This window comes from Saccostrea echinata, unplaced genomic scaffold (genome assembly GCF_033153115.1).
Source record: "Saccostrea echinata isolate AGI-Se365-2 ecotype Australia unplaced genomic scaffold, CSIRO_AGI_Sech_v1 ptg000034l, whole genome shotgun sequence".
Taxonomy (NCBI): domain Eukaryota; kingdom Metazoa; phylum Mollusca; class Bivalvia; order Ostreida; family Ostreidae; genus Saccostrea; species Saccostrea echinata.
This window is the reverse complement of record NW_026889783.1, coordinates 1,556,069-1,571,737: the sequence shown is the minus strand read 5'-3', so window position 1 is coordinate 1,571,737 and position 15,669 is coordinate 1,556,069. Positions and strand designations below refer to the sequence as shown.

The 15,669-nt window shown below is 32.8% G+C and overlaps 2 protein-coding genes across 3 annotated transcripts in view; one reads left to right on the top strand and one right to left on the bottom strand.

The window, feature by feature from the left end:
* The window catches only part of LOC133199523 (ubiquitin-conjugating enzyme E2 D2B-like), a 236,971-nt gene that overhangs the window by 217,132 nt on the left and 4,170 nt on the right, over positions 1 to 15,669 (bottom strand). The gene's annotated exons all lie outside the window — the stretch shown is intronic.
* On the top strand, positions 88 to 15,103 carry LOC133199517 (splicing factor U2AF 50 kDa subunit-like). 2 transcript variants are annotated; one of them, XM_061335327.1, is made up of 12 exons: positions 88 to 195; positions 3,007 to 3,121; positions 3,276 to 3,382; positions 3,525 to 3,661; positions 3,749 to 3,865; positions 4,728 to 4,866; positions 5,246 to 5,325; positions 6,427 to 6,549; positions 6,815 to 6,901; positions 7,205 to 7,325; positions 13,043 to 13,146; positions 14,347 to 15,103. In XM_061335327.1, the coding sequence occupies exons 3-12, from the start codon at positions 3,352 to 3,354 to the stop codon at positions 14,476 to 14,478; spliced, it is 1,071 nt and encodes a 356-aa protein (XP_061191311.1). In that variant the 5' UTR covers positions 88 to 195; positions 3,007 to 3,121; positions 3,276 to 3,351; the 3' UTR covers positions 14,479 to 15,103. The 2 variants fall into 2 exon arrangements, with proteins under 2 accessions (XP_061191311.1, XP_061191310.1); XM_061335326.1 differs by having other exon boundaries at positions 92 to 180; positions 2,995 to 3,121.

Below are 15,669 nucleotides of genomic sequence, written 5' to 3'. Positions count from 1 at the left end.
AGAAGATCCGTTTGGTATGCCGTACTATTTACCGGGAAACTACGGATTGTTCTTGCTTTTTGTTATAACACCGCGCTTCCGGAATAGGGAATAGGCCACGCCATTTTGTTTAGAACAAGGACGCAATGAGCGATAACGACTTTCAAGATTTTGAGCGTCAGCTTGCAGAAAATAGGTCTGGTTAGTATCACAGATGTTTTGTTTTAATTGAAAAAATGAGCAATAACTGATTTTCTCATAAATTTTCTTGAAAAGAATTAGGACTGGACAGATCGATGCATACCATCAAAGCAGTAGCACAAACGTTTTACATATACTTTTTTTATTTTTAAAAGTTAAGCCAGATAAAATCCACGTAGTTGTTTCTCACTTGATGCAGTTTTATTGTATTAAATGATTAATAAAACTACATCAAATTGATTGAATACATGTTTAAATTATATATATTATGCCGGCATGTTAACTATCACATATTTGGAATCATGGTCTGTTCCTATTCTCTATTGAGAAGTTGATGGCTCGTTTTAATACTCCCCCTCAACTTCTCTACGAAAGGCCTAATAAAAGCAGTTCAGAAATTGACTAAATGAAGAACCAAAACCGGGTCCCACTTCGAGCGGTGTTTTAGGATTGATGCATTATCATAGACATATATTGGGTGCACAGATGTTGTTTTGCAATGGAAATGCAATTAAAAATACTGATTCTGCTGACTTAAAATACATTCATCACGGTAGAACACTTACTTGCGATATCTGTGTCACCGGATTCGTTTATTCATTCAAAACTGCGTTTGACCTCTAAAAAAGTCTAAAACTATTTCTCCGGATAACTATTTAACACTGAAACATTTAATCCAATTTATCCGGATAAAAAGTTTTAGACTTTTTTGTAGGTCAACCGGGTTCAAACGCAGTTTTGAATGAATAAACGAATCCGGTGACACAGATATCGCAAGTAAGTGTTCTACCGTGATGAATGTTTTTTAAGTCAGCAGAATCGGCATTTTTAATTGCATTTCCATTGCAAAACAACATCTGTGCACCCAATATATGTCTATGATAATGCATCAATCCTAAAACACCGCTCGAAGTGGGACCCGGTTTTGGTTCTTCATTTAGTCAATTTCTGAACTGCTTTTATTAGGCCTTTCGTAGAAAAGTTGAGGGGGAGTATTAAAACGAGCCATCAACTTCTCAATAGAGAATAGGTCTGTTCCATGTTCATCTGCGTTTTAACTAAACAGCTTCAAATCACGGGCACCTGATTTTTTTTTATCAGAACGTTGCAAAATATAAATACACAAGGTGTGCAATTGGTCGTGCCTACTGGTTTGGAAGACAGTTTTAAATGTATACAGGTCCGGCACAATCTCTTGATAAAGCTATATAGCTTGATTTAGCTATATAGCTTTATTAAGCTATTCGGAATAGCTTGTTTTAGCTATTTTATCACACTTTTTTCTTAAATGTGTCATTTTCTCAGCATGCACAAAAAGTCGCACCTTGGTGCAGTGATAATATTCAACCTTGAACTCTTCTGAAAATAATGAATGTAAAAATCATACTTATCCATGCCTCAACGCACACAAGGTAGTGTACAGTTACTCAAACAATGGAAATTCATCTTTTGCTTAAAAGTATTCAAATGCTACAATGTTAGAACTATCTTTGATTTCAGTTGTTGTTTTGATAGCCCATAGTACATATATGAATAGTCAAATACTTGCGACTTTTTGTCTTTTTCTTACAAAAAACATTTTTCTGAAAAACTGCACATAAATAGCTTTATCAAGCTATTTTGAATAGCTTATTAAAGCTATATTGCTTTTTCAAGCTATATAGCTAAATCAAGAGATTGTGCTGGACCTGGTATAGTACAGAGTGGTTTGCACTGATTTATTTGCATCAACACTGACAAGATGGAATACTTAAACTCTCATTTGGGCATTTGTAGTACATTTATTTGCAGGTGGTGTAATTTAATCATGCTTAAATCTGCAATGTTGAGTAATCCTCCCAGGGTTCGACAGTAACATTAGTCCGTCTCAGACTAATATACTTAAAGTAATACGATTTTCATTTGGACTAATAAAATCTGTGGCTGATTGGTCTGAACAGACCAAATAAAATTTCTGGTAAACAACATAAATAAATTATCATGTCTGATTTTCAGCAACTTTTGCTGGGAAACACTGAATGTATTTTTAGCTTTCCTTTTTTTTTATGAGTAGTTACAAAAATCCAAGTCAATTCAGTTCTTATTTATACACTGATCAAATGTAAGTAAAACATTTTGGCAACCATGATTTAGAATAAAGATGTTACACATCTTGAGTGTAATAAAGAGAAAAGGGAACAAGGTCTGACAGGAGCACTTGCAATCATTATGCTGATCATGAGATTTCAAAAAGTTTGTGAAATAAAACACTTAATGTAAATGCTTTCTTCATTTCAAAGAAAAGTAAAAATAGTACATTGAACTATTAATTTTTAGTTTAATCATTACAAAATATTCATGTTTCCCTGTTTTGATGGACTAACAAAAATGCCTACTTACTAGTAAAAGTTAATAAGCACTAGTTCCACTGGACTAAAGCCTAGAAAAGTTAATGTTAGAGTTTTGCCTTCTGAAGGGATTGTCTTCAAGTAACCTCAGAACTGCAGTGAATGACTTGAAATCCTGGATTCTCTTAAAGACAAATTAAATCAGAAAATTTATGCTAATGTAGTGGTGGGGGGGGGGGGGGATGTTGATTTCAGTGTTATAATGTAATTAGTCGTACCCATATTCTGCGGGAGCACATGCTATTCCAAGAAAAAATCTCAGTTATATCCAGTCTGTCTATCTTTGTTTTAACATACTTGTTTCAGAAAGTGATTTTTCTCTTTTTTTACTACCACATAGAACCAATGTGCTATTAATCATGTGAACTTTACCTTTTTATAACTTAGTTGTGAAACAATAATCTTTTTTTTTTCTTTGGTCTACCAGAGATTGAAAAAGACAAAGGCAGCAACAGAAGGCGCTCAAGGTCACGTTCTAGAGGTCGGAGATCACGAAGTCGAGAAAAGAAAAGATCCAGATCTAAGGATAGGGAAAGAAAGCGAAGATCAAGAAGGTAAGGCACAAAAAATAATTAATTTGTAATTATACATATATATTAGGAAGTGCTTGTGTTCAATTTTTTTATACTTTGTATTTGCACATAATGTTATTATGTATGAGAGGAAATCATTGTATGAGTTTTGACAAAAACATCATTTTTATGTTAGTCGATCAAGGGAGCGTGGCAGAAAGAGGAAGAAGCCTTACAAATACTGGGATGTCCCCCCTGCTGGGTTTGAGCATATGTCACCAATGCAGTATAAAGCTATGCAAAGTGAGAAGTACATATGAATGTGTCAATTCAAGTAAACAGCTCTATTTATAGATGTCACTTTGAAACATATCATAGTTCTTGCAAGTTTAGTATACCATAAATACATGTAATACTTATATATTGTATATTCATATGATTGTAGGTGCTGGCCAAATTCCACAGGCTATATCTGTGCCTAATGTAGCCTTGACTAATACAACAGTTCCCTTTGCTGGCAGTGCTATCAGCCGACAGGCTAGACGACTGTATGTGGGCAACATACCATTTGGTGTCACTGAGGTATCTGTCAGCTGGTCAGGACATGTTAAAAAAATGTAACTACATTAAAATACTGCTGGGATTGATTGCTTCATCTTTGTATTTTAGGAAGCAATGATGGATTTCTTTAATCACCAAATGAAGATGACAGGATTAGCTCAGGCTGAAGGAAGCCCAGTCATTGCTGTCCAAATCAATCTTGACAAGAACTTTGCCTTCTTGGAGGTTTGGTTTTATAGAGTGTTATACAAAAAAAAAAAAAAATGTGACCACTGTTTAATTCAGTAATTCAAATTTGAGCTTTATGTTTAACAGTGGGGTAAAATTTTTGATTTCTTTATTTTAGGACATTGTTGATTTATTGATTGTTTCAAACAGCTTTGGTACATCAATATTTTAATTTCATTATACCCCCAGCTTAAAAGCAAGGTAGTATAGTGATGGGGGTGTCCGTCTCTGTCTGTCCATTACACAAATAGGGGTAAGCACCTCGTATCCACAAGTCCTCATATACCACTGAATGAAATTTAATGACACTTTTTCACAGAATCTTTATTACATGGCACCATTGTGACCTCCTGTTTTTTTGATCAGACACATAATTGGGGTTTCCCATAGCAAAACATTCTTTCTATGATATTGGGCGCATCCATCTCTTATCCGCAACTCCTCCTATATGACTGATTAAAATTAAATGAGACTTCCCCAGAATCTTTATTACATAGTGCAACTGTGCACCTCCTATTTTAGGCTTTGATCGGACAGATATTTGAGCTTTCTTATAGCAAAACATGGACATTACCATTCTTTCTATAATATTGGGTGTATCCATTTCTTTTCTGCAACTCCTCTTGTATGGCTGATTAAAATTATATGAGACTTATCCAGAATCTTTATTACATAGTGCCATTGTGACCTTCTATTAAGGTTTTGATCAGACATATATTGGGATTTCTGGCAGAAAAAAATGCACACTGCCATTATACTCATATGTGAGTGTGGGGTATCATTTTGTGGACTTGGTGCTCACAGTACCTCTAATTTTATTATTAAAAAAAAATAGTCATGTAGTTTTTGATTATTTCAGTTCCGTTCTGTTGATGAAACTACACAGGCCATGGCTTTTGATGGTATCAACTTCCAGGGCCAGTCATTAAAAATCAGACGCCCCCGAGATTATCAGCCTCTCCCAGGAATGGCAGAAACTCCCTCTGTCAATGTGCCAGGTATTCTTTGCTTATAAAGCTTTATCTTGATTTTCTGAGCTATTTTATGATCTAAGTGTAGTACATATATGTTATTTTTAGGGGAAATGTAAGTTTTGTCCAAAGAATCATTGTCAACTGCCTGGGTCCCGAGCTGGTGCTAAGCTTATTGTATTTTGAATATACATTATATCTTTTAAAATCGTTTCTACTCCTGGACGTAGAGCAGATGCATTGTAATCATAAGCAATGATTTCTTTACAAATATTGAGAAGTGCATGTCCCTGTGTTCATATATAAGTCTTTAGGGTAGCACTTATTTCTTCATACATATTTTCCAAAATTTGACTGATATTAAAGTCAAGGGCCTAGTATTAAATTAGGTGTTTTTTATTGACAGGAGTGGTTTCAACTGTGGTACAGGACTCGCCACACAAAATCTTCATTGGTGGACTGCCCAACTATCTTAATGAGGATCAGGTATAAAGCTTAACAAAAGATAGACTTGTCTCTCTTTACAGGTAATGTTTGTAGGTCACCATTTTAACTTTTTCGTAGGTGACCTGTTTATGGTCCTGAGCGGACTGGACTTTCTACAAAAAGGTTGCCGTGCTGTCAGAAAATTCCCATCTATTTTTTCAGCCAAGTTTCCCATCCATATCTCAATTTTTTTTTCTAAATGAAATTTAAAGCCCTTGGGTAAAGCATTGTGGGTGGGAGAAGAGAAGGGTTTTCTTTTTCAGTCCTTAGAAGCAGTCAAAACTTTCTTTTCAGCAATTTCTTACAGGAATTCTTTTTCAGCTTTGGTATAAAAATTTATTTATTTTGGCAGATTTTTCTGTAAAGGTTATATGTTAATGTATTCTAAATTTGTTAAATTTAGTCGAATTTTTAAACAAATAATAAGATAGAAATTTCTGACAGTTGTTAACATGTACATGTATCACGTGACTGATAAGAGTTTTATTTTTCTTCCCCTCTTTGTTCCCTAGCCTAGGGGAAGAGGTTGCTCCTCCCATGGTTAATTAAGCACATCAGCAACAAAAGGCAAGTCTTCATTATTGTGGGAGAGACTGCTCGGTTTGTATGTGATCCGTGGGGTATTATTTTGAAAAAAGGTAGATCCCCTACAAAACCCTGTATTAAGGTAAAAAGTGGAGTTACTGATAGGTGTAGAACAAGGCAATCATAAATTGATTCTGGCAAAAGAGAGATGTTTGGTTCTGTCGACTTGGCAAAAGTGAGTCAATGTCCTCAGAAATACACATCAGTTTTGAGAGAGGTGTAGTCTGTTTTGAAAGGTTTACAAACAGAAAAATTGGGACAGGGAGCTTTGTTGGGATGGGTAGGTTAAATTGGTTGAAAACTGGCAAATAAGACATTGCATTTTCTGGGGGAAATTACTAGTTTAGTATAGGACCTTCAGATGTGCAATTTGTAGCAGGTAAGATTGTAATTTTATTGAATGAATTTTTAAACAAAAACTATAAGTCCAATTAAAGAAACCGTCTTTATAAAAAAAACTATTTGAAATAGCCTTTTGATTTCCTGGACTAGGAGGAATCCTTGTTTTTGTTGCAGGTGAAGGAGTTACTGACCTCTTTTGGACCATTGAAGGCCTTTAACCTTGTAAAGGACAGTGCCACAGGCTTGTCTAAGGGATACGCCTTCTGTGAATATGTAGACCCCAATGTTACAGACCAGGTTTGTCTTCCTGTTTACATCTAGAAAATAAAATTCTGCTAAACAAATCAACACAGAGTTTAATTTGTTGTGGAGCTTGTATACTTTTCTTCTGTGGATGTACAGAAAAGAATGCTGGTGTATCTTAATCTACATTAATTTAATTAAGGAAGCGTGCATCAAGTGCATGATTTGATGATGTATAAATATTTTTAATGTATTTATTTTGATGTATAATACAGTGTATTTTTATTATCGATGATATATAAATATTTTATTTTAACAGGGCTGTGCAGGACTGAATGGTATGCAGTTAGGAGACAAAAAATTAATTGTACAAAGAGCCAGTTTAGGTGCAAAGAACTCTCAAGTGGTAAATTTTATATAATAAATATGCCTGTAATAGCATAAATTTCTGTAAATTTACAGTAATTTTGTTTTGGGGAACCTTTATTACATTACTCAGTGTTGTAACAGAAGTTACGATATTTACTACTCCCTCATGAAAATCTTGTCATACATAATATATTAAATAATTTAGAGTACATAAACAAAATAGAGGATTCTTCAGAGGACCTGACTTAAGAATTGAAGAAAATTTGGATGTTCTTCTGTTTTCATGTTTAGTGTATTCTGTTCCTGGTTTGTTTGTAAATGAGGATATCTTGTATTCTAGCCGGTTCAGCTCCAGATTCCAGGCTTGAACCTGAACCAGGGAGCAGGTCCTCCCACAGAAGTTCTGTGTCTGATGAACATGATTGTCCCCGAAGAACTAGAGGATGAAGAGGAATATGAAGGTAGAGACATGTATATCACATTTATTTTATATACAATGTATGTAGATCAACAAGGGCTTACACTTATAATACTGAGGTATTTTAAGGGTTTGGTTTTGTGTGCAGCCAAGTGAGACTCACTAAAAATAAAAACGTTAATATCTCAAAAATTAAGCCTTGTTAACACTTGAAAACTGGTCCATGTCATCTTCATAATGAAAACAATCTCTAGGTATATGCAGCTTAATTAACACTTGCAGCAGTTTGCAGCTATGAAGTGCACAATACACCTGCAGGACTGCGCAGCCACAGGTTTTAGTAGTGCACCAAAAAATCCAAAAAAATATGAAATAGTTAAACCAATTAAGTGGCTACAACTATTTGTGAAGAACCTTTGATTTAAATGTAAACTCACTACAATAGGTACATTTCTTTAAATGCATACTTGTTTGTTAAACAAGAAAATGTTAGCCATGAAAGTAGTCCCAACCACATGGCAATGTGTTAAAAATAGAATTAAAGAGACTCACTGTTGATCTAAAAATAGCACTGTATATGAAAGCCCGGATGTATCTAAAATATTACTCTATGGTGTGTAAAAAAAAACAGTGAAATTAATGTTAGAAAAATAATTTTCTCCTTAAAAAATATGCCAAATAAGATGTTAAAAATCTGCAGGGATAATGAAAGTGGGCAATTTAAATAAGAGGCCTGGCCCACAACATTCACTTGAGTTACCTTGGTGTTCTTCAGATTTCTAAGACATTCTTATCCCCCTTAATTCTCATAAAAACAAATTTGAGCCAATATTGTGGCCACACCTTGGGTCATAAGGCCATGTCTAATCCAAAACTGATTCCACAACATGAGAATATTTCATTATCAATATGGCTAACATGGCTTATATGTTTCCTAAATTTTTTTTTTTCACATGTATACATGCATTTACCAATTTATATATAAAATCTGATCTCAGATTTATTTGAAGAAAAAAAAATGAAAAAAATACAAATAGGGAATATTTTAATATTATTATAATAATAAGTCTGGCAAATGATTTTGACCAACTTGAATCTTCACTACTTGAGGATGCTTGCATACATTATGAGTAAATCATTACCTTGTTGTTCATTAAAGGATGATTTTTTCCTATCTATTCCCATGTCAAACTTTGATACCCCTATTTCAGGGTTTAATTTTTATGGATGACAGATGGACAGACACCAGAGACTCTTTGATCAGAAAAGTTCAATAGAGCCTCTGCTCAGATGAGCTAAAATGTAAATGTCTTTGATTATTGTAAAAAAGTCACCAAGAAGAACAAAAGAAAAGGATGATAAATGAACTTTTTTATTCTTAATCACTTCCAGGATATTATATTTCTTTTAATATGTTAACCAGTATATGTTTGACTATTTTTTGTGAAACTTTCTTTAAAGATATAAGGTATAATTTTATAAATAAGCTTCAATTCTAACAATATAACTCTAATATAACTCTCTAAGATATTTGAGACCTGTGTTCTTAGCATGGGTTTCACAAGAGTGACTTTAAAACATTTTTTTGCATTTAATGCACTAAACAATATGAATAAATTAGATAAAACACTATTATAATATCCTGTATCAAGATCCCAAAATGTTCTTCATTGTAAACTCGTGGAAAGTTCAAATTAATATGTATTTTTGTTTGGTCATCATATTAACTTTTTTTTAAAATGATGTTTGGAAAGTTCATAGCATTTGTTCATACAACTATGAAATCAAAAATATTAACTTTCTTTAGTCATATCATATGAAACTAAATCACAGTCTTCACATGTTGCTGCTATTTTCTCCAACACTGCTTTCCAAAAGATTAACTGTTGAGACAAACCAACATGGACCAAACCCTCTGTCATTTGAATGATCTCCTTGACTTTGAAATCTGTAAAATATTAAATATAAATAATTTATAACATACCACTAAAAAAACAATACTGTTGATCACTCTCAAAGAGGGAACTTGAATTGAAAGTTAAATCTTTACATCATGACTAAGTAAAAAGTATGCAAAGATAGACATGTAAATTTCAGGGTCAAAGGCTACACATCCCTCAGCAATGATGGTCACATTGTAAATCTTGGTTAACACTGATTGTTGGACTGAATATATCTTATTTTAATTTACAATTAGTGTAGATCAGAGTAGTTTAATCCATATAGAGATAAATGAGTCTAATCTGTATACAAAGAGGTCAAACATAAATAACATCAATTAAGGTAAACCCAAGTGATGGTCATGTCATCTTGCCTTGGGAAGTAGATGAGACAAGCATACAAGATCATAATGAAATAAAGCAAACAAGTACAAAATCTGAAGGTTAAATGACAAGGTAAGGATTTGATGGCAGAATTTTAAAAACCTGATATGATGACATGTGTGTTAGTAAGCTACAAGAAGATGATCAAAAACAGTTCCTTCCAAAAGAGATTGAAGTTTTCAATTATTTAAAAATAACCTCTGATGTGACTTCCTTTTTTCAGTCACTGTTTACCTAACAGTTGTTTTTTTTATCATTAAAGTCAACTGCAATATAAACAATTACTTTTATTGGGTTATAACATGACATCACACATATTAGGTTTGATTATTCATGATAACGATACTTAATTCACTCAAGCAGCCTCGGGTAGGAGAAAACTGTAGGCGGACTCCAACCATGGCTTGAGACAATGTGATGGACACATACACAACATTCACTTAAACAAAATCTTTCTTTTCATCCAACCGCATATATATTTCTCATCATAAAAATTGTACATTCTTTCATTCTGTACACATAGAATAACATCTGAATCCAATTATACAAAATGAAAATGACTAGTCAGCTCACTGTGATTATAACACCTACCTTATACCCTTATACACATGTCTATTAAATTTACAGAATCATTTCATTGGGATATAAAACTTACCTTACAGGGGAGGTTTTTGGGAGGGCTCCAACACAGGTATCACATGATTATGAAATGCAGAAATTGACAGTCCAGAGAAAATATCTGTCAACAGTGTTCTTTTTTGTGAAACAAGGCATTCTGTAAACATGGTAAACATAGTTATAATAAATTTTAGGAAAAAAGTTCAAAAACAATTCTTTTAAATCTAGATATTAATATTAATCTTTGTTGAACATGTTGAAGAGTGTCAGTGTTTTAACTGAATGGTATTTATTTCCTGAAACTGTGTCCGATAAAACTTTTTTCTATGAGACATTATAAGAATAGAGTTTTGCTTCCATCTCTCAAAATTATGTGAATTTGAATTTGATTATTGTTTGTTATCTTCATATTTCATTGAAAGTCTCTTCCATTTTTTTCTTTAAGCATTTTAACCTCAATGTGTCAAACTATACCAGATTTCTTGATTTTTTTTATTGGTCCCATCAGGATAGAAATAACAAGGTTTGCCTGTACCATTAAAATGCAGGTCCTCCAAAAAAATATAATAATAATAACCTTTGAGATAAAGTGGTGGCTACATGTACATTCATTTTTTTTCTTCAATTTTATAGAAAAATCTTAGAGGTTTCTACAAGAATATTATGGTATTTATGGATCAATACCAAGGTTTACCCCCCACCCCACCCCCAGCACCTTATCTCTTCCTTACAAGTGCAACCAACAACCTAAGTCTGATTGAGCATATGAAAAACTTTCATAAAATGAACATTCAATTAAAAATAAACATGCATGCTTGGTAGCATTTGATTCAGCATGCTCAATGGTAACTTAAGATCAGGTAAGACCCCCTTATTGTACTCCCTTTTTGATGAAACCAATGCAGCTGCAGAAATTCAAGTTTTCAATCTTAACCATTTCAACTAGAGAATATTAATTATTAATACTTTATGCAATTTTCATCTTTAAAAAAAAGAGCTGTTTTTCAATTTTGCTGCACTCTTCATCAAATTGATGAACATTGAACAATTTACCTATCAAGCAATAAGCAAATTAAGTTGACATCCTTGAAAATTTTTATCGCTTAATTTACTTTTCCCCATGAGAACTACATATACTGCACTAATCTGCAAATCAGAAGGACCAAGTCCAAAATGATGGTTTGTATACAGTACAAACTTATGTGAAAATTATTTATATAAATAATTAATAATACTTGCATCTCTTTTACAAAAAGTAATAAAATTTGAATATCAAAATTTTGATCTACAAATAACACATCTGATTTACCATATATGTGTACTACGTAGAGCCACTTCACTTAGCCGTCATTGGACATTTAACTTGGTGTGCCTGAGGCTCAATGAAGGATCTTACACAAAAATCGCTCATTAATGAAAACAAAATTTAGTTCTTTACTAGACTCATAATATTTGAAACCATGTTTTTGACTGAACTATATTTTTATACAATAACGAATACTTTATGTATTTTGAAACATAGTAATATTTATTAGAGGAACCTTAAATATTGCCCGCTACCAAATTGTGGTCTGCAAGAAACACGTGGAAATTCTCAGATCCTTTGTATAACGTTTATACTTTTTAAAATTGATGTGCATCAGATCGCAGGCGTTGTCATACTCAAAATGTATTACTGATACTAGGAGTTATATCGTATTTCTGAGATAAGGCTCATAAATTACAATAAACACAACAAATCGACTTACCAGCTCCTACTTTCACTTTAGCCGAATATCGCATGGCAGACCTCAGAAATAAACTACGCTGAGTGATTATAGTTCTTAATTTTCGTGCAATATTTTTCAATATTATATGACATTGTCCCACATTTGTAGGATTAATATGCTTATTTGATAAAAGGTAATTAATAGCCTTACCTGCAAAAGAAATAACAGACGTTAAATTCAGTCGGAACTGCTAAAACTGGGCGCGTATTAATTTATCTGTCCATTGTAAAATCGAAGACGGAGCATTCCCTGATATGACGTAAACATTGATGTTACTTTTATAATAAACAATATTAAACATTTAGATCGAAACATTCTAATAGCTGGAGATGTTTTACGAAATATCTCTCTAATTGCTTTGTGTAATCGGGGTACTAGAGACATCAGATTACAGAAATAGTCAGTTGGTTTCAATACCGGAATGGCAGCCCCCAGATTTCGCATGGCGGACATGCCTAGTTGAAGAAAAACAGACAGTTATGGAAAAAGTACGCACAGAATTGTTAGGAACGAAACAAATAGTTGTACCCATGACGTTCAACTATCTGCACATATACAACAAATGTCATGTTATTGTTTTGTTAGACCTGTAGCTGTGCAGTCCTGCAAGTGTAATATGCACATTATTGCTGCATGACACTGCAAGTGACAATCAAACTGCATACATATCAAGACAGCTTTCCCATGGAAGGTGTCATAGGTCAGTTTTCAAGAGTAAGCAAGAAGTATTTATTAAGATATTGAGATTTTTATTTCGTACGAGTTTCACTTGGATGAACACAAAACCAAACCCTTAAGTACTTGAAGATTTATACAAAGCATAGGACAATAGTTTTCCAAGCAGTTTTTAATCAGAATTGTTACATTATACTTGAGTGTCCATCATATACATGATAATATGATGTATCACTCTTGGCATAGATATTTTCTTAATAGAATTTGGCTACATTTTTATAGAAATTGTCAACTGGGAGATTATCTGATAATTTGCTTTTGCAGAGGGACTATGCTGATTTTAGTTATACTATTGATGTTTATTTTTTTTAAAGATATTTTGGAAGATGTTAAAGAGGAGTGCTCGAAATACGGAGTTGTACGTAGCATTGAAGTCCCAAGACCTATTAAAGGTGTTGAAGTGCCAGGATGTGGAAAGGTCCAGTATTTTGATTTTATTTCACTTTGTATTAATTTTTGATAATTTTTTTTCATACCGTATTCCTTTATAAGCACTTAAAAGATGGACAGATCTATCATCATGATGTAATATTTGGTTCCACTGGCTCAAAGGCTTAAGTTGCCCCTCCCCCCCCCCCCCCCCCCAATTTTCTGAAATCTCTGTCAATCTTCTGTGTATTGTCTGTAAAAATTTCATATTTGCAACTTCTCTAGAACCATTGGGGGCATTTTCAACCAAACTTGACACAATGGATTCAAGTTTGGTCAAATGTACAACTGCATGCTTTTGTTACACCCCTTTTCAAGAGGAGATAATAATAAGAAATACAGAAGAGGGTTGTGTCATTTATAAAGGAACCACTGGCATACCAGTTACTATTATTATACTTCAGTTGAGAATACTCAGATTTGATTGGCTTGTTAGAAGGCTTTAAAACTTAATGACTCCAACAATTTCTGTTTACAGCAATTATCATATTAAAAATTCCCTTCAAATTAAACTTAATGCATATAGTAATGATTATACGTAAAAAAAATATGCTTTTAAAATGTATATTGTCTATTTATGATACAGAATACTTTAGATCTATATTTCTAAAATTTATTGTTTATTCATTGAATGTCAAATTCAAAAAAATGCAGTCTTGACACTTTTATGCAGTAAAAATCCGCACCAGATTTTCATTGTACCTGGCCAAAGCATTTAAGATATTTGTTACTCAATATTGAAATAAATTTTTCCTATTTCCCAAAAGGAAGAGATATTTTGATATTTGACAGCTTTTTCTGATATCGTTATATATATCTATATAATTGATTCCCCCTAATGAGGTCAACATGTTGAAATACAGACCCAAGATCTGACTCACTCACTGACCTGACCTGCGAGGCAGCCTCAGGTCAGGTCACCTTGTGGGCCAGGTCTTGGGTCTGTATTTAACCATGTTGACCTCATAAAGGGGTAATTAATTGTATAATTTTGATTTAAATTGGTTAAAATTAGTCATAAACCAGAAAGATTCTGGTAAATAATTTCTAAAGTTGGACTTTAATTTTGAGATGACAAGAAGTTTTATTTACATGTACAAAGAAGAGAATAATGACTCAGATGAGCATTGTGGCCCATGGACCTCTTATTAATCCTTGGCATAACATTTTGTTATTCTGTTGTTTATAGATTTTTGTGGAGTTTAATTCTATCATCGACTGTCAGAAAGCTCAGCAGGCTTTGACCGGGAGAAAGTTCTCAAACCGTGTCGTGGTGACCTCGTATTATGATCCAGACCAATACCACAGAAGAGAATTTTAAATCCTGACCAATCTGTGTTAATAGTGATTTTCATTGCTTACAACTTGAATTTTGTCCTCATTTTTAAATTCACTTTAGATATAAAGACTCTTTTCAGCTGAAGAAGAGTTTCATTTAATTCATATTTAAGAGAATATGTTGTGTGATACAATTTTAAAATGTAATAAATTTTGTTCAGCCATCTTTTTGTTATTTTAAGTGGTTAAATATAACTTTTTTAATCAGAAATGAAGTATTTTTGAATCATGATGGCCTGATAATTGAATTTATATACATAACACTGTACAGGGTATTATGATGATTTATTATTGATCTACAAATTCAGAACTATTCTTTTTGCCTGTACTTTCAAATTAATTACACAACTCGAGCATTGGATTAATAAAATGTCTGATACTAATCTTATAATGTCAGATGCAAATTATCTAATAATAAAATGTCAGGAATTCAGATGCCAATTATCTACTATCCATTTTAAGAAATGGATGAATTGTTTTGGCCTTTTCATTCAATGAATTTCATGCATGTATACACAATTGTCAGTAAATATAAAAGATTAGGCTTTTTCTCACTATGACACAATTGCAATGATTCCAAATAAATATTCAAAGACTTTGCTGCTTAAGATTCATTATTGTTGAAAGACAAAGTAAAATTAAAAAAAAACTATATATACCCAAAAACTTAGGAAAAAAAAGTTGTGACTTGTTTTATGTTTGGTATGAAATATTTTTATTTTCAAAATAAACCCTGGCTTTTTATCAAAGCAAAAAATCTGTAATCAACAGATACAAGATTGTAATGGCTTCTTTGTTCTAAAAATGGAATATCGAGACAACACCTGCTAACATTGAAATGAACAGTGTCCAGTTGAATTCAGAGGTCACGTTTGCTCTTAAAAGAGTTTGCAATTTTTAAAAATTTGAAATGCGCAGAATCAAAACCTGCTTACCAAAAATCCACACACTTGAATGTGAAGAACAGGCGAATATACTAGTTAATAGGTAATTCGTAATTTTTCATAGAAAATGCTGTGCTTTCTTGTATTTGTATTTATTAACAGTAAGTTTCCTGATGGTTTTTCCTGAACAGGTAAAGCACTATAATAAGTGAGACCATTATTTTAATTAATCATCAATTTCATTTTACACAAGTACACCATGTTTAAGGCAAGACATTCTATCTACCCAA